At 43.4% G+C, this 22,982-nt stretch overlaps 1 protein-coding gene across 5 annotated transcripts in view; it reads right to left on the bottom strand.

The window, feature by feature from the left end:
- Window positions 1–15,751, bottom strand: part of KIAA1549L (KIAA1549 like) — a 74,863-nt gene extending 59,112 nt beyond the window's left edge. For 4 of the 5 annotated variants that reach the window (XM_074918482.1, XM_074918484.1, XM_074918481.1 and 1 more), the window contains exons 1-8: window positions 15,689–15,751; window positions 14,935–15,267; window positions 11,506–12,111; window positions 10,065–10,177; window positions 8,292–8,511; window positions 7,167–7,300; window positions 4,668–4,830; window positions 1,490–1,549 (exon numbers count right to left, since the gene is read on the bottom strand). In XM_074918482.1, the coding sequence (XP_074774583.1) occupies window positions 1,490–1,549; window positions 4,668–4,830; window positions 7,167–7,300; window positions 8,292–8,511; window positions 10,065–10,177; window positions 11,506–12,111; window positions 14,935–15,267; window positions 15,689–15,707 (1,648 nt within the window). In that variant the 5' untranslated portion in view covers window positions 15,708–15,751. The remainder of the gene's footprint in view (window positions 1–1,489; window positions 1,550–4,667; window positions 4,831–7,166; window positions 7,301–8,291; window positions 8,512–10,064; window positions 10,178–11,505; window positions 12,112–14,934; window positions 15,268–15,688) is intronic. The other variant, XM_074918485.1, reaches the window with a different exon arrangement.
- Window positions 15,752–22,982: the final 7,231 nt, after the last annotated feature.

Consider the following 22,982-nt stretch of genomic DNA (forward strand, 5'->3'; position numbering starts at 1 on the left):
TACCGTAGAAGAAAAATAGCTGGACACTCTTACAACCCCTCAGTAATTCCTGACAGGGATATATAGCTTTTCTTTCAGCCCCTGCACTACTGTTCTTGGATAACGACAACAATATTTTACAGAATAAAACCCCCCAATAAACTTTCTTAAGATTCAGTTTACCAAAACGGCTCCAGGAAACATCTAATCTATGATCCTCAAGGTAAAAAACTAAAATTAAAACCTATTTGAAAGCTGCCTGCTTTTATGCTTCTTGCCAGATGCTGCTGTTAACTAAACCAGTTCTTCATCCAGCAGTTTTGAAATCTGAAATCAGGATTTTGTACAACTCAGTTGGAAACAAAATATCATACAGTTCAAGAGCACTGAAAACCGAGTAAACATTCGTAAGTATAAATGAATGTAAAAATTTAAAAGACACTGAATTTACATAAAGTTCAAAAAAGTGATACGGCATACTGATTTAATTCATACATATGTATGATTTTTCAATACTATTTCACAAATCTTTTGGGACCATCATGCTTTTTTATGAAAACAGCGTTTCCATGGTAACATCAATAATACTCCATTGCAGGAAGTGCACAAAAGCAAGAAGTAGAGTATTGGGTTCACACGGACCAGATGGGGAGGAGCTGTACCACACCCTCCAGAGGATCATAATCTCTGTATAAATTTATTTTTATCTCAAAATTATGAATAGATATCACAGGTACCAAATCACACCATCTTTTGGAAGCAGAGTGTAGAATTGAATCCTTTTCATGTCAGGCTCCTTTTCTCTTGCTCTCCTGAGCATTAAACAATTCCAGGTACAGACACACCAATTATAAAAGTACCTACTCACTTAAAGATGTCTGGGGGAAAGGGTCTCTTTCTTGCCCAGTTATCGCTTCTAATGTAAAAATGATCGTGAATGAGAATGTGATATCAGTGAAACAACAGTAATAAAACAAGTACTTTGAAGCCTGTTAGCAGTCTCTGCACCTTCTGTTCCACCAACAGAATGTTACGTGCTTAATGCTTCAGGTGAAAGATGAAAAAATTCCTGGACCCTGAGATTCAGGAAATCATAACAAATTTCCTCAATTTAACAGATTGCCTTTCTTGATGGGTTATGTCTACAAGTCTCTTTTGATTTCAGCGTTAAATCCAAGTCCCAGGAAGAAGAAGAAGGGAAAAAAAAAAAAAAAAGGCTATTTGTTTTAAAACTCTAAGAAGATAGCGATGGTTTAAGCACTTCTGAGAGCAAAGTGGCACAAACTCTGAGGTGAGTGTTGGACACAGGAGACGTCTCTGTTCAAGACGATGAATCACAGTTATGCCCCAGAGGAATGTGAAATACATTTGCCCACTTGAATGCAGCAGGAAGGTTCAGTGGGCAGCCACTTGTTTCTGTGTAAAATTACTGCACGGATGTGTTTATATAATCGAGCACTAAAAAATATTATCTGAAGTGCACAGAGGAGGAAAGGAGATTTAAAAGTACCTGTTATCACCCAGTAGTCTCTAGTTGACTCTGAGACATCAAGGTTTGGATACTCCAAAGCTGTAGTAAAATAAAAGTTGAAATTATGCCATAATATTCCAACAGCCTACGCATTGTATGTCACAAAACTCTTTGGTTAACCAGACACTGATAAATAAAATTGAACTATGGCCCAGGAGACCTCGAGGCATGATCTTCAGGACTGAAATTTCTCTTCTGTCCAAAAAGGGGCATCAAGTGCAATCAGTACAGGCACTGCCATACAACGCAGAACACACACCTTTTGTCGCCAGAATATTGGCTGGTACATTATCTGGGGCAAAGCCCAGGATTGCCCATTGCTAAAAATGATAACTAATGTGCACATGTACGCTATATACATTTCTGCTGCTTTCTCCTTGTGAATAATCCCCTGGGGAAACAAGATGACACTCTACGGTGATGCTGTGATTTAATCCGTACTTAACCCAGACCACCATTTTAACCAGAAATGGTATTAAAATAAACCAGGATCAGATTCCACCAATCGGAGTGCGGTTCCACGTGAATTACAACTGTGAGCACCCCCTCAGAGCGCGGTACTCTCACTCTGCGCCATTTAAGGTATTAGTAGCATAAGTGTTTACACCTGTGAGAGACCGATGTTTGCCGTTTTGATGCCTTTTGTCAGCTTTTCCATCCCCAAAGCGCGTTAGGCTGTAAAGTTCAATATGCTGCTAATTCATTATACAGCTCAGCATTTTTTCCAATAGACTTACGCAACGGAGAAGGCATTAATACTTGGAACTTAATTCAGAAAATATTCATGCCTTGCATGTTGATACACCTTGATTTTTTAAAGCGGTTTGAAATAGTAAACATCGTAAAGCATCTGATTACACACAGTCACTGCTTTTGAGGAGGGATTTCATGGCGTGTCCCGAGCTGTGCATTTCCACCACAGACTGTGAAGGCTCTGGAGGAGCCACCAGAGTATACTGGGGAATAACACGCTGGGAACGGCAGCAGTATTTGTTTGATAAACTGAAACAACTGCACCGCCACATGAAGAAGCATCAAACACTTTTCAGGGTAAACATTTTCACAAGGCGCGCTATCAGTCTGAGGCCATAAACACGCTGCACGCATTAAGTTCATGAGTTTGCAGTATACCTGCTGCGCTGGGAATAAAATCAGGAACTCCAACGTGAAATATAAGCCATTAGTTGTTAAAGGAGCACTAGTTAAAGACTGTATTGGGCCAGTTCATCATGTGCGGGGATGGGCAGAGAACTGCAATACCACACGAGACTCTCACTGTGTGACAAACGGCTTTCACAGCTCCTCACTACGCAGTATACGCCTGCAGTGCCTTTGTGAGCAGCACCATAATCCTTTTCCTATGCAAAAGGCCTATTTTGGAAGCCAAACACTCGAACTGAGCGCAGCCAGCATCAAAACTTCTGCGGGCTTTCTCCCTGTGCTCCTGGATGCCCCGTGAAGACGAGTCCCACACCCAGTGCACCCTTCGGACAGGCTCACCTGCCAGCCACATAAAGGAAGGAGCCTGTCTCATGATGAATGGTCTACATGCCTTTTTAGGTGCCCAAGTACACCCTCTGTCAACAGCATTCCTCCACCCCTCCTTGGCTGCTTGATTAAAACGCAAACCTACTCCGAGATGTGCCTCTTATCCTGTGATGGAAAGTCCGATTCAGAAGTGCACCAACGCAGTGCAAGAACTCATCACTGGGCAGTCTCACCCACTTGTTTGCAAATATCTGATTTAGATAGGTACTGCCTCAATATATGCTCCTTCTTTTTCAAGGATTCACACAATCACCAGAGTTAACCACGATGCCTGACTGCCTCGCACCAGAGAGGGACCATTTACCCCACACACAGCCCATTGTGCAAGTAACTGATGAGGAATTGCACAATAAAATTACTCTGCTGTTGAGCTGTATGCAAATAAAATGGACTGACGGAAAGGGTAACGTGTTTTCCCCAATGCTCACTTTCCAGCAGCCTGCTTCTGCTTTTTCTTAGAACCAGAAAATGAACAAGCACCTTAATAATTTTATCTAAAGCTGTAAATCCACTCACTTCAATGTTCTGGCCATAAAGGCATATTTGGCTTTATCCTTATGTGCCCGATTATTTCAATATTTGTGAAATGAAAAGTTACAAACTACTCCACCACTGGTTTAGCCTTATCAGGGACTTTGATAGCTACCAGAAGCTTAACTAGATCCTTCCTGGTATTTGAACGCAGTATTTCATATTTAATAAGCATCTTGTGAAGATTTACACACAAGGAGACGAGCCCAAGCCTGCCCTTCCTCACCCCGAGTCCCTTACCACGCACGGACACCCCCAGAACGTCCCTGTCTCCTCTCACTTCCAGTGAGCACTGGTCTCCTTCAAGGACGGGATAACCCAGCCCTACAGCAAGCTTAATTTCACATACCAAATTTAACAAGCAGATTAAACAAAAATCCCCATAATCAAATGTCTTTCCTCCTCATTCATTTTAGAGAAATTAGCATGCAGAGTCAGAGAGCACGCAGCCTTCTCTTGCTCTCTGCACCTCTGACTCTTCACAACAACTGAAAAACACAAGCAAATTATTAGTGCTAAAGTGCTTAGACCAGGTTTTAAACTGAGGGTGGAGTTCAGCAAAAAACACCAACAACTTCTTAAACGGAGAAGCCCAGTTAAATCTCACCCAGCACCCAAACACACACTCCAAGTGTGCTACTCAGCCCTGCCACGGGCACAAGCACTGGGGGCTGAGTCTGTCATGGAAATAAAAGGCTGTGCCAAGGATGAACACTATGTGTTGTGCTAAATTTTTCCTGAAATGGAGAACTTAGGGAAATTCTGTGGTTTGTTTTACGTAAAACTACAATTTTCTTTTGTTTGGACCATAGGCACTTTTTTATTAATGACAGCATCTATCTGTTTTTCTTAATTATCTGCCAGTGTTTCTAGCAGCTGAGGTAAACACTAAACCCAGAACTAGCCCCCCGCCTAATCCACCTTTTTTTTTTTTTTGCTGTTGTTGTTTAAAAAAAATAGTTTAAAAAGCAAAACACTACAATTCATGAGCTTGACAACAAACCTTATGGTGCTTGCAAAGCAAGAGCCCAACCCTGGGTACTCTTAAGGAGCTGCGTGCTGGGAAGCACATACTTACATTCTGCAATGGTGAGAGGTGGGTAGGTCAGATAGAAACCCACCAGCTCAGCTGACAGCTGATTAAGAAGGTTGCTGGAAATAGTGCCATTTAGAGTTGTGCTTTGATTGTTCACTACATAAAACAGGGTGACAGCTTGGGAGACATTAGACGTGTTCAAAATCTGAAACAGAGGTAAAAGAAATAACGAGTAGCTGTGTTTCAGCTCGGTTAGAAAAAAGAAAAGAAACAGTGCAGACAAACTGGGAATAACTTGAACAATGGATTAGATACAGCTCACCCAACATGATTGTGTAAAACAGTTTGTGATACTTTAATTCCTACTTTAGCACATGCAGAGCTACTGGAGGACTACATCAGGCAGAAAAGGTGCAGTCAGGACTGAAAATATTTTTCCCTGTTTTTTACCAGGAAATATAAGATAAGGGTGAGAATGCTTATAAGGGGGGGGGGAAAAAAAAAAAAAAAAAAAAAGTTCAGTATTTGATGCAGAGGAATTAGGCTTGTATGTCTTGTTCTCTTTGCTGCCTTCTTAGTGCAGTTATGTAGACCTACACCTTTTCCCCAGGAATTAAAGGGCTATCGTGTGTCTTCTGTCCCTAGCATCATGTGATTCCCGACGTTCCTCCCAACTTTAGCTCTACACCAGTCTCTTCCTGACTCTAGATCTGATGTCTGCATTTAAGGACCAATTCTATTTAGTGAATACTGGATCACATCCTCTAACGCCAGGAAGCAGAAAGGCAAAAGGTGGGGCAGGAGTGGAAAAAAACACGTTTTCTCACAAAACTCACGCCCTAGGACAAGAGGGATGTTTTTTTGGCTACTGATAGTGTAGGTAGACCTAACAGCATTCAGCACTGATGGATGTTATTTAAATACCCCATTTTTAAAGATCTGGATCAGTAAGGAAAACCACAAAACATGGTATAAGAAAAGCATCAGAAGAGTTTGAGGTCAGACCAGAGGTCTGCCTACCTGACATCCACTTACAAGGGGCCAGGAGCAGATCTGGAGAATGAGCAGAGGGCACGCGGACTCTTTTCCACAGTGCAAGGTTAGCTCATAGGTGTAGTCTAAGCCATGAGTTATATGCTTGGGTTTAAAAAGGGTTGATGACTTCTTATTCTATATGTTTGGCCAAATGCTTTTTGTAACTTCAATACTTTTTCTCCAGTTACACCCGACCGTCTTCAAAACCTTAAGAAAGGATTTTTCTTTTTATTTAAACCTGAGTAGTTCTGTTATGGCAAACTCTAAATGATCACTCCTGATTCACAACACCACTCGCTGTTGGAGAACAATGGCAAATTTAATTTATTCTTGCATGCAAGTGCCTGTCACCCATGTTGCTGCCATTCTCTCTACTCTTGTGGTGCAGTGATGCCTTTTCTGAGTCAGTTCCATCTGCTCCAGATCTGTTCCTCAGTTTGTTGTTAATCTAAAACCTTTGTATGATTTTCTGTTGCACTGACTTAGGCCTTCGCATGGTACTGGAATAATTTCAGAAAAATTTATCATGAATATCACACCCTTGAGCCTCTTATTTCCCAGTTTATATCTCGCCTCCAAGACCTCCATCCTATCACTTCCTAAACTGGCAATACCAACAAAACACACGACTACCAGTTTCTTCCAGGGGCTCTTTACAAAATTGCCTCGGCGCTTCGTAAAATCTGCTACTACTTCTGTGAGCAAATTAGCCACCATGAAAGTCCCCTCAGCATCACGAGTCCAGCTACTGAATAGGTTGATAATCACTTTACCTTCCGCAGTAGGTCATCTCCTGCCATGCACTCTTCTGCCTCCCTGAGCTCCTCCAGGTTGAACACAAACTCACAAGAGACAGTACCAAAGTAACTAAGCAGAGTTCTGATGACCAGTTTTCTCCTTCTGGTAAGCTACATGCAAACCTTTCTGAGGAGTGCAAGTCCATACACAGTTTTATCATACGCCAGATACATATCTCACCCAGAGGATAATTTATTTATTCCTGAAATATGGCCCAGAGCATAATGGTGTTGGGCCACTAAGCATCAAGTTTTGTAAAAATCAGGCCCTTAATAGTGAATTTGGGTCTGCAAGTGTAGAACTGGAATGCACATAAGAAATAAATATATATATTCCATCTTACAAACAGCTATCCATGACACTATCTTTATACCTGAATAGCCTCACTAAGAGCAACTTGTGTCAGAATAACATATTCGGTAAAATACAAATTTGGAAGAAAAATGTATATATTTTTATTTGAATCTCACTTAAATGATTTAACTGCAATGAGTAAAATTCAAATTCGTGAAAACAACGGTAACAGTCTTCTATAAATCATGCATTTATAACTTTTTCTGCAATAAAGAAAACAATCTTATTTCAGATGACAGCGTAAGCTTACTTCCATGGTGGCTATCAAAGACATTATTTTGAAATACAAGTATATACGCAGGAAAGAATAACCCAGAGAATTTGGCAACAGGCACCGGCAAAGCAACATTTTACCTGAACTGTTAAGTTGTTGCTGGTGTTTAAGACTTTTCTTTCAGCATCCTGAAACGCTCTCTGTAACCGTTGCTCCATGGTCTGAACAAATTTGCATGACTGTATATTGTCCGTTTGACCCACAAACTGCAGCTCTGGAAAAAGGAACCAAGGCATTTATACGTGAACAAAATATTCTTGGTCGCATAATTCCTGTAATGTCCAACAGCAAGGTGACCAATTCACAAATTAAACAGGTGAAAGTAACGTCATGTAAGATCAGTTTATGTCTTTCAAGCACTGCACTAAACTCGCCTTAATTAAGACAAAACGCAAGAATTAAATTGCATTACTACAGCTGATACTCTCCACAAAGATCGTTGCTGCAGTTACATAAAAGATGATAAGACCTGTTCACTGTACAAAAAAAAAAAAAGCAACCCTCAGTGCCAGGCAGTAAGTGAAATCATTCTAACCCACAAGCTATACTTTTAAATCTTGCAGGTCATTTGCTCTTGCAAGACATAATCAATCATAATATTGATTCTCGTTCTGTTTGTGCTAGGAAAAATAGACTTCACTGGGTAACTGTAGTAAGCGTGCGTATATAAACATATAAGCACACACATAAGAAATCTTTTTACAGCTCAATATGTTGTTTTACAGCACTGTCTGTCTCTCATAGCTTCGACTGTTGTGCTGCCCTGCAACCGCTCTGCACTGATGCTTGCAGAGAGGGGTACACAGCAGCCTTGGGTCCAGCCAGAAGAATATACGCGTACATCACGTAGTCACGCCTCTCATCTGACCATTCTCAAAAGAAATGCACAGGTTACTGCACAACTCACTGACTGAAGTCCGTTTTAATCAACACCACGTCTTACTGGAGCATACTGGGGAGACTTATCCCACTCCACAGCAGTGCCCGCAGGGGTGAGGAGAGCACCACGCAGGACAGGGACCTACACGCTGGCTGTGCTGCTCGCCCCAGGAGCATCAAGGCATGAAACCAGAGTTCATCCTGCGGCTGGACGGGAGAGCAGGGGCTGAGGCAGGGCGGGAAGCGGGAGGAGAAGCACCGTCCCCGCGCACGGAGCCTGGGGGACGGACACTCAACCCGGGGCACGGACTGCAGACCCCGCTCACCTGTTTTCAGCTGGAAGTGATAGGCGGGAAGGGGCTGCCAGGGCAAGGCCAGGGCCGCCACGGACTGGAGATGTGGTACGTGCTGCTTGATGTCGGCCGTGGCGTTGCTGATGCCATACGCACGAAGCCTTTCAATGACAGCAGCTGGCATGAAAACCAGCCTGCCCCGCGTCACGTAGTAACCAACTGTCACGTTATTGGATTGCTCCAGGATTTCAACCTAAAACACACCAGGAAACATTTTTTTTTTTTTTTTTAATTTTGGTTGCAGTTCAACCACTATTTGATGAGACTTCTCATCCAGAATATAGCTCCCTTGCAAGGTTTTTATCCTGTAATCCCCTATAAACCCTACAGGATCAGTGTCAGACCAGACACAGTATCAGCAGAACTTCTCAGGGAGCTTTAGGCCCAAGTCCATGCAAAACGTGTTCGGAACTGAAGCAGTGCTGTATTTCTACCACAGGTCACGTACCTCTAATGTAGGCTGGGGCTTCATGCACGTATCGATACTGGGACATTTTACTTATCAATGTTAAAATACAGAGAACCTAAAGAACTTCCAGCTGCTCCTTCACACCTGAAGTTCACTGATTTTGTGCATATGTCTGCCATTGCAGGTTTGGAGACAGTTTTTTTGAAAGACAGAAGTTTCCAATATTTGATTCTTCAACCTCAACTGTCTCTTCTATACTATTTTCCTATCCTGTCCCAGATGGTTAAGCTATCCCTGTATAAGTAGAAATGACAAACCACAAGAACAAACACACTGCGAGTCAAAACGTGAGTTGAGTTTTACCTCGAAATTCTGTATTTTCCAAAATGTAAGGCCTGGAACTGGTCCTCCACCCTAAGTTTTAGCTGGCTCCCGCTGTTAGAAAAAGGCAGCTTCTCTCGGGTTTACAAGAAGGTGGGGGACTAAACCTGACAGGTTTTATTGCTGCTGCTGAGACTGAGGAATATACAATTCCCAAGCCAACATCCATCATCCAAACTTGCAGCAATAGAGCATGGGGACAGAAGTCAACCTGATGCCCTCTATTTTGAGCAAAATTACTTTTTTCCTTCCCCGTGGCTTAGGGAGTATAACTCATAACAGCCTCGGACTCAGCACAAACTCCTGCCTAAGTGCACGGGAACCTGTGCTGCAGAAAGGAGCGCCCCAGCAATCCACCTAAGCCTGTTCTTACATGCAGCAACGCAGAGGTTTGTGCAGTTTAGCTGCAAAGTGACAAACACATCTCCCTCATTTATTTTCAATAATAATTCAATAATTTTCGCTTTCTCCCTGCTTGGGATTTTCATCCCCATAGAGCTGCACTTGTCAGGTACTGGGGTTTCAAGCCTGGGAGCAGACTGATGGCAGTGACACCCCCTTGTCCAGCCCTGCTCTTCCCACTGATGCAGGCTGAGCACGAGGCACTTGGCTGACTGAACAGAAGTCATTCCTGAGCTGCAAGGGGAGGAGGAAACTGCTGTCAGCAGCCATTTCATAGAACATACCAAAAAGAAATTTGCATTTCTCCCTTTTACTTTATCAAATAAAGTGGTAAAAAATTTGGAACAGTCTCTTTTTTTTTTTTGGTTTTTTTTTTTTTTTTGCACAGAGTGGGTGCCACCTATGCCTGCTTTCCATAGGAGAAGCTCAGTGCTCGCCTCCAAGAGGCTTTCTGCATCCAGAGACATCACTGGAACTGCAGGCAGCGGGGATTCTCTTGGTGAGAGCGCTGTTTTGGTGGGATGGGATCACACGGACAAACCAAGAGTGCTTACCTGAGCGCTGACATTCTGGTTGAAAGCTTGTCTCAGCACTTGGTTGAGTCCTTTTCTCACGCTCTCCCTGAAGGCATTGCTGATCAGCATCCTCCTTGTGTTCAGAAAGAGAACTGTGGAACAACACAGGCCACGTGTTGGCTTCGGGCATTACAATGCTACTGTTTGCTTTTTTTATTCATTTTACATTGGGCTATCTGGTGGAGCTCATGAAAGCAGCTGGGATTTGCAGCAGCTCCAAAGGCAGCGAGCACTGCAGGGGCCCAGCAGCACACCTAATCATCCCATGGCAAGAGCCCATTGTTTCCAGAGGGAGGTATAACATGCAATTTCTTCAGCAACAAGTCTTTGCCATGCCGCCTTTCTGAGTGAGGGATAGTGCCACTCCATCGCCTGTGGACGGCCCTGGTGCAGCATTCCCAGGGGACTGAGCTGGTGCTGCCCAGGCAGGCCTGGGTAAAGGACGTGTGTTTCATACCTTTGTGGCCAGAGTTAAACAAAGGAATGTGTTACTCCACTGCTACAATTATTTTACTTTTAGGAAGTGTCCGTACACTTTCTCTTATAATTTGCAGAAAGTTTTATACCTGCACTTAAGTACTTTGAATCGTTTCACTGTACATAAGCTACTTCTATCTTTAGAAATAGTTGTACTCATCATGCTACTGATGTAGATACTTAGTCGCTCCTAAACATGCATTAGGTCCAAAAGCTGCTTATTTCATTTTCCCCAGTATCACTCAGGTCTATACAAGGCCATAAACCCTTTCACATCACTCTTTTTCTTTGCCAAGTTCTCCAAGATACACAACTTCTGGTGTTGCACTGTGCTACCACAAGGAGTCCATAGGAAGCCTGGGCAAGGGACCTCTCCAGACCCCTTTAGTTTAGAGTTCTTACAAGGAAAAGATGTCTGTGAAAAAATAAGTAGAGCTAGAAGTGATCCTGTTCACATAGAAAGCTCAAACCCCTCCCATTTTGAAGTGGGAGTTAAACACTAAACATGATTTTCAAATTAATCTTTAACAAGATAATTAGGTGTTCATAGAAAAACATAATTAGGTATCCATATGTAAACAGGGCCGAAGACTGAGGCAGGTCACTGCTCTATGTTCTTCGGTAACAGACTCTTCAGTGCAGGGCAGGGACCAAGCCATCATGTCGTACGGGGCTGTCCCTCCACATCGGTGGTCCTGCGAGATCCCTGCGGTGACCCACCGAGCTCCAGAGCCCCGGATCTCACTACTCCATTTCACACGTTCCTGGTGAACACCCAAGCTACAAACAAAGCCAATGCGGTTCCTAGCTAGCAAACCCTGCTTTCCTCTGCCTGGTTTGGCAGCGCAGCAGCCTCATCCCCAGACTCATCACTGATGCCCCCACATTCCTTGAGACTTGAGTGTATCGCCCACTCCCAGACAAGCCCAGTGGCCCCACACACCTGTTTTAACCAGGAGGTTCCTGGAGAGCCGGCAGTCCAGGGGAGGGGCTGCTGTCATGTTAGCGAAAGCGCCTGCTGCGGTGGTTTCGGGAGGAGCAGAGGTGTTTTCCACTGGAGTAGGGGGAAGCCTAGTTGTTTTCGCTGATGCTGTAATAGATGTCAAAGCTGCTGTAATTGTCAGTGGATACGGGGTTGACGTTTGGGTGATTTCTGAGCTTGGGAACTTCTGGGTGTCAGTTACTGCTGTTTCTATCTGCCCTGGCACGTGTGCCAGTGTGGAAGCTGTGACCATGCTGCTTTTAGGTGTTACGAGCACAGCTGTCACGTCCACAGGTGATGCAGTTGTGTTTCTTGTTGCAAAAGGAAAATCTGTGTGTGTTCCTACTGAGATTAGATCTGATGTCAATTTTGTGGCAGTGTTATTTTTTGTTAGTGTCAGCATTGGTGTGCTTAAAGCCATCACAGATGGCAAAGGTGTGTTTTCAGTGCCGAGAGAAAAGAAGGAAGAAGCTGGCACTGGTGAAGCTGGAGATGATTTTCTTGTTAGTGGTTTTGCTTCTGAAGTTCCTACTGTAGGTATTGCACCAGAAGATACTCCAGATAACACTGTAATGACAGAATGGGTAAAGTTGGTTGTTGACAAAAAAGGAGAAGTTAGTTGTGTTGGTGATGCATGGACAGAAGTTATGATGACTGACTGCTGAGCACTGGTGGCAGGGGTTTGTAATGGGATGCCCTTGGTAGCTTTATTAGATGTATTACTGGGAACTAAACTATGTCTTGTAGCACTTGTGTCCCACTCCTCCACACTAAATGTAGCTGGATTTTTACCAGCCACGAACAAAAAACCAGAGGACTCTAGTTGGTTATCTGAAAATTCTGCCAAATATCCAGAACCGATGTCATCTTCTATAACAACACCGTGCAAGAGGGTTGAGCTAGAAGGCTTAGTTAGGGGAGAGGGGGACCCGGCTGGCAGCATGCCGTGGGTGGCACTGTCTTCATTGCTGGAGGAAAGAGTCAAGGTGTCAGTGACCTGCAAAGCCAACACTGGTGTTGTGCCTAAGGTTTCTGTCAGTAAAGTAATCTTTCCAGCATCAGTTGCTTGTGACTCTAGAGAGCGAGGGGAAGCGCCTGTACCGTTAACAGGAGGCCCATGTAGGTGGAGAGGTGCTTCATGGTATACACTGGTATCAGCGTCTCCGACAGTAAAGGAAGGAGCAGCGCTTGCAGCTCCACTTCCACGCTCTCTTTGCAGGGGGTCAGGCACTGTCAGAGTGGTAGCAAGGGATGAATACTCAACAGGGGATATTTTCAGTGCAAATGCATCTACAGAGAATTCTGGAAAACTACTTGACTTGATTCCAGCCAAGGGTGAATTTGAACCATTTTGGCTAGAGTTTGCATACAAATAGTTTGCTGACGGGGTGGAGAAAAGTGGCCGCTTATTTGTATCAATTTTCTTTTGCAGACTCGAAACTACGGAGTATGGTGCATGGTAATTAGTTTCCAATGCAGAAATACTTGGAGGAACTTCTCTTATTGCTGTTTTGACTGAAGTTGTTACCGAAGGAATACTAATGTCAGCTGAAGACAGCAATGCTGTATTGGTCCACACAGAAGCTGAAGCTGCAGCTTCAGGAGAGCTGACAGGATCTAAATTGCTCTCAGAGTCCACATGTGAAATCCCAGAAAAGCTGGAACTAGGGCTGTCCATCACCGTTGTCATGGAAATGAATGATGGCAGCATACCCCATGCTGGAGGCACAACAGAAGCAAGTGGCTTTCTGTCAACTGAATGTGAAGTCTGAGGAGAGGTAAAATGATTTAAAGCTCTTAGAGGTGAAAATTCGGCATGTGGGGTCACAACAGTGGACACTCTCATATTTCTGCCTTCATCTGCAGTTACATCTGGACTTTCCGCATCACCAGGTGGAAGATACGCAGTCACAAAGATATTACTAGCAGATGTGACGGCAGATTCAGGTTTTAAAAGGCCTGTCGTGGAAGTAATTAGCGGCACTAGATCAGGACTAGTCGTGGCTGTTTCCAAAACACTACCTAGCATCTTTGATCCTTTGAGGAGTTTCCTGCGTTTGGTATCTGGAAAAACTTTGGAAAGCTGAGATCCATAAGGCAGAACACTATTAGCTTTAAAGTTCATGGACAACTTCGCCATCACCCCTCTTGTGGAAGGCTGTCGAGCTATTCTTGCCGCAGGAAAGCCATCAGAAGTTGGGGCAGTACGGGCAGTTAGCAGTCGCATGCCACTTGCCTGATAAGCTCCATCAGTCAGGTCTTCTGCAAAAGTCCCATCCTGAACCAGCACTGAGGGCTGCGAGGAGACAGTCAGAGGGATTTGCAAAGTCTCCTCAGCGGCCGCTGCTGCGCTGGGACTGTTTCTGCCTGCTATCCCCGTGAAGGTGTCATCTGTCTCAGTTAGCAAGGGAGACCTTGCACTTGTTGAAGAGGAGCGTGTCGCATTTGTAAAGAGTAAATCTGTTTGGCTTCTGAACGCTCGTACTGGCAGCACTGCACCGTGAGCGTGCTTCGCATCCGGAATAAACGATTTTGGCAGCGCAGGGGAAGGCGTGCTCTCTGCTGAGCTGGAGACCTCAGCCAGGCTCTCGGGAGCTGATGACATGAAAGGTGCACTGGTAGTGCAATTAGTCAGCGCTGTGGAAGACTGAGGATGACTCATTTGCAGTATTAGATGTGGAGTACCCACAGGATGGAAGACTGATGTAGGAACCTCTCCTGTATCCCGAAAAACTGATGACAGAGGAGTGATATCACTATTTCTGTCAGTCAGCATTGCCTCAAACGGCTGACTGACTGGTTTTACTCCAGTAGCAGATACAGTATACACACTCTCATTAGGAAACCGTGACAGGCTTCTGGAAGTTACTGGCAGGGAAGACCGATATGTTTTTGACACAGGAATATCAGAGTACACAGACAAAAAAGAGGTCCTTTCTGAAGGAGACCCTTTTCCCACTATTTCTGTGAAATGCACTGCCGTGGATCCAAAGAGGTCAAAAGGCAAGGTACCCGTAAACAACCTGGGACCCTTTCTGTGATTCACCATACTGGGATGTACTACAGTGACCACGCTTAGAGAACTATTTCTGCTTTCACTAACCTGTGAACTGGCTGAATCTGTGTTGAAGAAACCTTCAGGATCTGCAGACAAAGGCACTTTGATGGGCAGTACAGCTGGTTTAGAAAAGTTAATGGTATGAGGTGACTGAATTACCAATGAGGAGAATGATGGTGATGGAACGACAGCAAGCATGTCTGATCCTGATGTGCTTTCTTTTGAAATGGAGGGTGTTTCTAATGGTATTAGCTGAAATGGCACATCTGTACTCAAATGTGTCACTGATGGTGTAGTGGACAATGTGGCAAACATACCAAGTTGAAGCAAACCTGATACAGCAGCTGTTTCATCTGCATCCTGAGACGATGACCTCAGAGGCGACTCAGCTGAAACTTCAGCAGGTTCCTGGGATGCACTGTTTCCACTACCTTGATAAATAGTGGGCGACAGATGAGTTTGATCCAAAGTCCTGGTACGTGTACCAGTCAGCGTTGTTTTTATCATCTGGAGCAAGTTCGCATTCTCCAAAGTCTGTCCCATAGAAATATCAGACACCAAGGGAGTCTTAGCTTCTGTGGAAGGCCGTGTTGGTGATAGTCTAGATCTCCAGTTGGGAAAAGATCCTGTAGAAGGAGCAACATTGATATGCTGTTGCCTGATACCTGTAAAATAATAAATAAAATTAGTATATTCTTCCCCCAAAAAAAGAGGAGTTGTCTTGCTTCAACAAATCACAACACAAAATGCATTATGTTTAGTGAACTTCTTTTGTATTCAAAGGGTATAAAAATTCAGAGAGAGTTAAAAAAAAAAAACCAGCGATAGGTACAACATGACAGATTATAAACCCCTCGGGTCGTTTCATCTGACAGAAGAAAGAATAAGGAAAGTTTCCTAGACCACACTATTCTAAAATACTACTTCTAACTGGGATGGTTCAACATACTAAAAGACATTTCCTTAAGCCTGGGACAACTCTTGAGGTTATCATGAGTCACCCTCTGTCAAAATATTATGTGAGAGGATGGGTAGAGAAGATGTATTGAGAGGGTAGAGATTTTGGAACAAGCAAGCTTCACTGACTTGGCATGCAGTCTGACATGGGAATAGAGTCAGCATTGGCTGGATTCCTGTAGGATGCATCTGGAGGTGCTCATCTTGCCAGTTCTAATAACGCGTGCAATTATAGACACAAAAGGAAGAAAAATAAAACAGGGATGAACATGAAGAAAGGGGGGCAAGATCCAAAACAAATTAGGAAATTAAACTCCTTTTTTTGATATATGCAGATGTACAACGCATCATTTCAAAGACCAGTTTGGTCTACATTCAACACCATGATGTTCCTAGGCTTTGTTTTCTTAAAATGATTACAGCTATTCTAAAATTGTAGCATGGGAAGTCTCTCATTTCTTACTAATTTAAAGATTAAGATTCACCCAAGAATAAAATTTAAGGGGCTTCCCCCCCCCCCAAGATAATAGATCTAAACTCATTACTGCAACTTGCTACCCTGCCAAGCTGTCCCCCCTGTCATAGCTAAACAGAGGCACAACACAGAGCTAGTCCCTGCCCTCCAACTGCAGCACATCTGGATCAAGCACAGAGGATGCCAACCTCCTCCATACCCTTATGAATAACCCCAGTGCGATGGCACGGAAGACAAAGCGGGGCCAGGCCTTGAGATACATGGTTATGAAATGGGCTGGGCATTATTTCCAGCCACCAACCAACCCAACAGAGCCAGCAGCACCAAAGGGGATCAGCCCACATGAACGGGAGCCAGCAGCAGCACACCAGAGGGGAAAATGGGTCACGCTGCACCTATTTAAAGCTGAGTGTCTTTCCTGAAATACCCTTGTGCTCCACCGCCCAGCATCCATATGTAGATGATTTGACCAGCTGCTTCAGGCTCCTGTGTGCATTCAACAGGAACAGGCTGGAATTATGTTCAGCGTGGCATTCGCACCCCACAAAAAAAAAAACCAACTCGACAAACAAACAGAAAAACACCCACCAAAAAACCCCCAAACAAACAACACACAGATCTTCCTGATCAACATGGCCCAGTGGAAGGTGTCCTATGGAATGGACGTTGGAACTAAATAATCTTTAAGGTCCCTTCCGACCCAAACCATTCTTTGATTCTATGATTCCCTTTTATCCCTGTATTTAAGAGCTTTATTAAGCCACGATGAAGAACAGCCATTATTATCTTTCCTCCACTGAAATGCAAGAATGAATATAGAATCCAGAAGCAGTTTGGTTTAGGTGAGCAGCTCTAGGGTGGGTAACGGAACAGAGCTCTGCCCTCCTAGCAACCAAAACAGTCCCCAGACCTTTCACTTAACGCAGGCGAACTTGCACACTAGCGTTCTGGAGAAAAGCACGGACACAGGGCTGCCTACAGCACCAAGAGGTAAGCAGGTTAAGGGGAAAGTCCCATCAGCCCTTATGAAGCTGCACCAGAAGACCAGCAAGTTGGACAGGAGGCTGCAGAGTCCACCAGGGAACCTGACCCACCAGGAGAGATCTGCAGCCTAAAAGCAATGCTTTTGTATTTGCACCATGGCTGCTGATGTGGCACTGGGGGACCAGAGTCCTAAACGAGTGGCGTGGCCTCATTTCTGACATTCTACATGCTCCACCATACGTTGGGAGGCACACTGCGATTGAGACTGTGTTCTGGTGGCTTTTCCTTCCCTGTTAGTCAGGCAGATTTTTACAGAAGGTAGGCAAGGAGAACGTTTATTTTGCCCAACTAGAACGGATTCAAACATATGCTTGAAATTAACAGCTAGAGGATGCGCTTTGCAAAATCAGGCCTTGGGCAATCTGCAGTTTAACTCTCTGCGAGGTCATCTCAGCTGATGGAGTCATCATGACCTGACCTGTTACACCTCAAACTGTCTTGTTTCACCTCTGAACTGAAAGGCCGTACTGAAAAGTGAGTGCACAGCATTAACACGGGATATCTTCTGACATTTAGCAAATGCGAGTCCTAAAGAGGAATTAAACAAATCAATGTTTTCTTGCTTTCTAAAGTAGCAAAATCTGTCAACATCAATCCACACACAATCTGCACTATTCCTCATATATTTCTTCACACTTTGGTTTAATGAGAGTGATTACGAGCAGAGAGACAATAAAGATGCTGAAAAAAAAGCACTGAATTGGTGTTACCACATTTTGACAAGTAGTAAAGCTCAACACAAAGATGATAAAACACTGAATAAAAACGTTCACTAACCACTGCTTAATTGGAGTCCTTCAGTTCTTGTTTCTTCCATTCCATACCAACTGACAGTTTTTCTGTTTATGTCCATTAATTAAGTTCTTGAGTTACCGAAGGTTTAAAAAAATTATACAATATTCCAAAACTGAGATACAATGCTGGCACTCCACCACAGTGAATTTTCTTTGATTCTACCTTTACTGAAAAGCACTATTAGTATCTATTTCAAACTTCTGCCATGAATTCAACATCCTGGTAGTAACCGGATGTCGGGTGCAAAAGGCAAAATTATCTTCCCAATACACAGATTTAAAATGTCGTACATACTCTGCTTGAGAATTGGTAGGATGATATCAACAGCTACAAATCCCGATCAAATACTGTGCAAACCAAGACAGTATCACAGAAAAGAGCAGACGTGGGAAAATATTTTACGTCTACATCTATCAAGAGATGAGAACACTTGATAAAAGGAGAAGACAACCAATTCAAGTCAGCATGAAAGTTGCAATGAGAACTCCACCCCCCACGCACTCTGCACTGAGCCACTGCTTGTACAGACCAGTAGCTGTTTCTCATGTCTCGGGATTACTTGCTATTCTTTCATACTTCGGACAACTGACTAACCACCACCTCCAACAATCCCAAAACCCATTTAGCAGTAACCTCGTTACGACAACCATCATTGATTAGGGATCTTTCCATTTGCAATAATGAGAAATATCTTCAACATGCCACAGCAAGAAGTTAAAAATTGATCCAGTTTGGAGAACATCGTGGCTTTATAATTTCTGGGCCCTTTTGTGCACACCTAAAGGAGTAACAGGGACCAGAGAAGAGCATGGCAGCAACCAAGACGACGACCAATATCTCCCCTCACCCCTTCTAATAAAGTAAAACATTAGCACGTTAGCATAGACACTCGGTGCCTGTCCAAAGGTTGAAGGTGATGCATACATTGAACGTGTGACAGTAATAAAGGATAATGAATCACGCACCTCTGGAGCAAAAAGTCTCACTTACTGTCCAACTTCTGCCCCTGCTCCTGAGACACCACAGTCACATATTATTCTTCAGACAAGTTTGGTTACTTCTAGTAAGACAACTAGTTGGTTGTCTTACTGGAAATCTCCCCTGGAAAAAGGTAGTGCCTAATGAGAATGCCTGTCTGTTTGTCCTGTCCATAAGATCTATATATATCATAGAAAATCTCAAGTTGGAAGGGATCTATAAGGATGGTCAAGTCCAGCTCCCTGCTCCTCACAGGACCACCTAAAACTAAACCATAGACTAAGAGCATCATCCAGACACTCCTTGAACTCTGACAGGCTTGGTGCCATGACCTGTTCCAGTGAGTGACTACCTCCTCAGTGAAGAAGCTTTCCTAAGGTCCAGTCTGAACTTTCCCTGATGCAGCTTCATTCCATTTCCTTGTGTTCAACCACTGGTCACCAGAGAGAGGAGATCAGCACCTGCCCCTCTGCTGCTCCCCATGAGGGACTTGTAGACTGTTACGTACCCCTCAGCCTTCTCTTATCCAAACTGAACAAAGCGACTGACCTCGGCTGTTCCTTCTAAGCCTTACGCTCGAGGCCTTTCACCATCTCTGTCACCCTACTCTGGACACACTCTAATAGTCTGATGTCCTTCTGATACTGAGGTTCCAAAAACTGCCAAGGGTACTCAAGGCAGGGATGCACCAGTGCAGTATATTAAGAGATCGAATTGCTCACCTGTGCCGCTAATAGATGAAACCATGATCCTGTTTGCTTTATGCCATAAGGCAAAGATCTATAACGAACAACGTGTTTTGCTGATGCCGCAGCACGTACTCTCTCATCTGCCCTGATGGCATGAGGAGCAGGCACAGAGAAGCCTGTAGGAGTCCATGAGCAGAGCTCCTCTCAGGATGGATAGATGAGTATCTGTTTGTTAACATGTTCACAAAATGAATTCAGCTCCAACTGAATTTAAAAAAAAAAAAAAAAAACACCAAACAACAACACAACACAAAAGACAGTCAGGATTCAAACACTTCCTTCCATAAAAAGGCCAAAAAAAAAAGTTTGAGAACCTCAACCGAGTAACAGCGTACAATTCTACTGAAGGAAACACAATGACTATCCTGATCTTCCCTCGCCGTTGTGGCAGTCAAGAAATATTGTTTTGCCACTTCTGAGCCATTACGAAACATCAGCTGAAAGGTACCTTCAAAAGCAGAAGACTTGCATTGTCTTGACCTCCGTTTCACTACTCACAGACCATCAGGATTAGTAACATTTAAGAGTGAAGTTGATAAAGAGGACATATAAAAATTTTATCTTATGCCTAAGACACCTTCCCATTACACATCAGGTATATATCTTTCCAGAGCCTTCAGCATATTGAAGACAAAATTTCAATTTTCAAATTAATTTGCGTTAATTATTACTTTGGGACCAAAAAAAAAAAAAAAAAAAGACTAAAAATAATTCCCAGCTGCTATTAACTGTTGTAAAGGCTAAATTTTAACAACATGATAGTATCTATAGACGAGTAACTACAACCATCTAAAGCACAGTGGAAACCCCAACATTAAACCACACAGGCAATCTGGATTTTATACAGGTCTAAATCAATCAGCCCTAAGGCAATGCGATTATGGTGATAACTAAAAAAAAAAAAAAAAAAAAATCAGCTAGTGAGAAACACAATTACTTACAAACATACATAAAAATAACAACGTAGTACTGCTGAGAGAGACCATTTACCACTTTACCCCAGTCTGCCCAGTAATAGATAGCACTATCCTAGGGCTGCATCACCTCTTAAAAACAATGCCACTATTGTATCAACAGATGCATATTTGTTTTCCTTCTCACAAATATGACATTTCCTGCTTCTTATTGTTTTACCATGAGAGACAGAGCGATCAAAGGTCAGATGTGACTGATATGGGATATGATATGGAAATAAACAGAAGAATCCGTTACACCAGTGGAAAAAGGCACCACCTTATTCCCAGGGTTATACAATTTACTTCTGTTGAAGAATATTAAGCCTGACAGCAGTATTACCATGTATGTCACATGAGCCACATCAGAGTTTCCTAAAATGACTTTTTTTTTTATTCCTTAAGGAGTTTACAATCGGCAAAATGGCACAAGAAATGCAGATTTCACAGGTCAAAGGATATGAAATATAAAAGACGCAAGTATTTATAAAAACAGCTATGTAGCACACCAAAATTTTACCGTGCAGAATGGTAAAACTTAATTATGCCTTGATACTATCTGTTATTCCAGTCCTACACTGATGGAAATATTACATCACAACGTGCGCATCCCATACATCTCACTTTTGGCACCATTCCACATGACATTTGCAGCTTGATTTCACACCTCTTGCATAACATTGAACCTGTAAACGCACCGCCTGAGCCTGGGTTCCCCCCCAAACCATTTCTGTAGCTGTGGTCAGTGGGGCTCGGGCTGGCCCCCAGGAACCTCCTGGCTCAGGCAGGGCAGTGGAAGGCAGAACCCAAATATCTGCATCTTCGGCACGTGCCGACTCACAGCTACTACAGCAGGAACGGATAGTGGAGAGGTGAGGAAATCGCCTTCCTTGGGATTGCACTAACCTTCTCAAAAGAACGAAGGTGAATAAATATTCTGACCTCCTTAATATCAATTCCTTTATGCAGATTCTGTGAAAACTTTACAGTAATTCAATAGATTGATTCTCACATTTGTTTCAGTTGTAACTTCTCTCAAATTGGATATTGACTTCCCAAACCCAAAATCCTGACCTGGAAGATTAAAACACTGATCTTTCCATCACCTGAGATTGTTCACATCCTAGCCTCTATCTACCTGTAGTAGTCAACAGCTACAAGTACCATCTCCCATCAAAACAAGCCATCTTCCCAGCGATCTTCGAAGAAAACATCTGAAAACTATTACTGATTTATTTTTGACAACCAGGAAAAATATTTTGTCTGCAAACCAGCATAATTCTGTTTAAACAAAACAGTTTCTTCAGTGAGAAAAACTGCATGAGGACATACATCAGCACAACGTTTTCAGCAAAAAAGAGTTTGACGTTCATAACTAGTAACAAAAAAAAAAAAATGTTTGGACACAACATTTGGTCATTTCAATGTCACAACCCTATTTTTGCTCACGTGAGCTCAGACAGGACCGTTTGTGCCCCTTCCCCTCTCTCTCAGAACTCCCTCTGGATAGCAAGGGAAACGTGGCGGCAGCAAAGCTCTGCATCAAGAGCAAAATTTAGCTGTGAAATGAAAAATAGAGGGCTGCAATGAAAATGTACTTCTCTCCCTCTTTCAACATGTCCTGCCTTCGCTGCTCACCCAGCCCAAACACAAGCTGGCTGGGATTCGGGAGAGCAGAGCAGAGCCTGGAAAAGCTTCGTGGCTGCCATCAATATTGCTTCAGGAACCAGCAGACTGGTGCGACTTGGACCAAGTGCCAGCCTCGCCTGGGGCTGGAACGTGTCTCCTTTGCCACACAGACAGCTCTGCCAGGATGCTTTAATTGCATCCAGCAAGCGGGGATGGAGGTGAAGAGCAGTATAAGAGACAATAGATCAGCCAGGGTAAAATAACACGCTCCTGTTGTGGAGGGAACAATCCTGCCACCGGCAATTCCAGCTGCATCATCTGCATGTTGTATTCAGAGAGCAGATGTTCGCGGATCATTAGGAAATGCAGGAACGAGCAGCATGGCAGAGGAGGATTTCATCACCACCCAGTGCTGCAGCATAATTGCACATAATCATATAGAAACCAGAATGTGCTATGGGGGCTCTTGTCCTCACGCCCACTGAATGTACCTGTTACTGTTTCTGCTTGACTTTATCAGATTATTCACAGAATAACTGAATGAATGACATTTATTTTTTAAAAAATTTTTTTATTACTTATCCAGAAACGCTTTTAGGACCGATGCTTTTATAAGCCTGACAGCCCGCTTTAGCACACTGCTTATCTATTTATTTGTAAGCCCACATTTATATAAACTTTCGTAAAGGAATTGTGTTTATTCAGGGAAGTTTATATAGACACTGCTAGCAGCAGCATAAATCATTTAATCAACAAGGTAGCTAAAAAAAAAAATTCAAGGTCATTTGGGAATGTGCAAT

The sequence above is a fragment of the Athene noctua genome, chromosome 14 (genome assembly GCF_965140245.1).
Source record: "Athene noctua chromosome 14, bAthNoc1.hap1.1, whole genome shotgun sequence".
Lineage (NCBI taxonomy): Eukaryota > Metazoa > Chordata > Aves > Strigiformes > Strigidae > Athene > Athene noctua.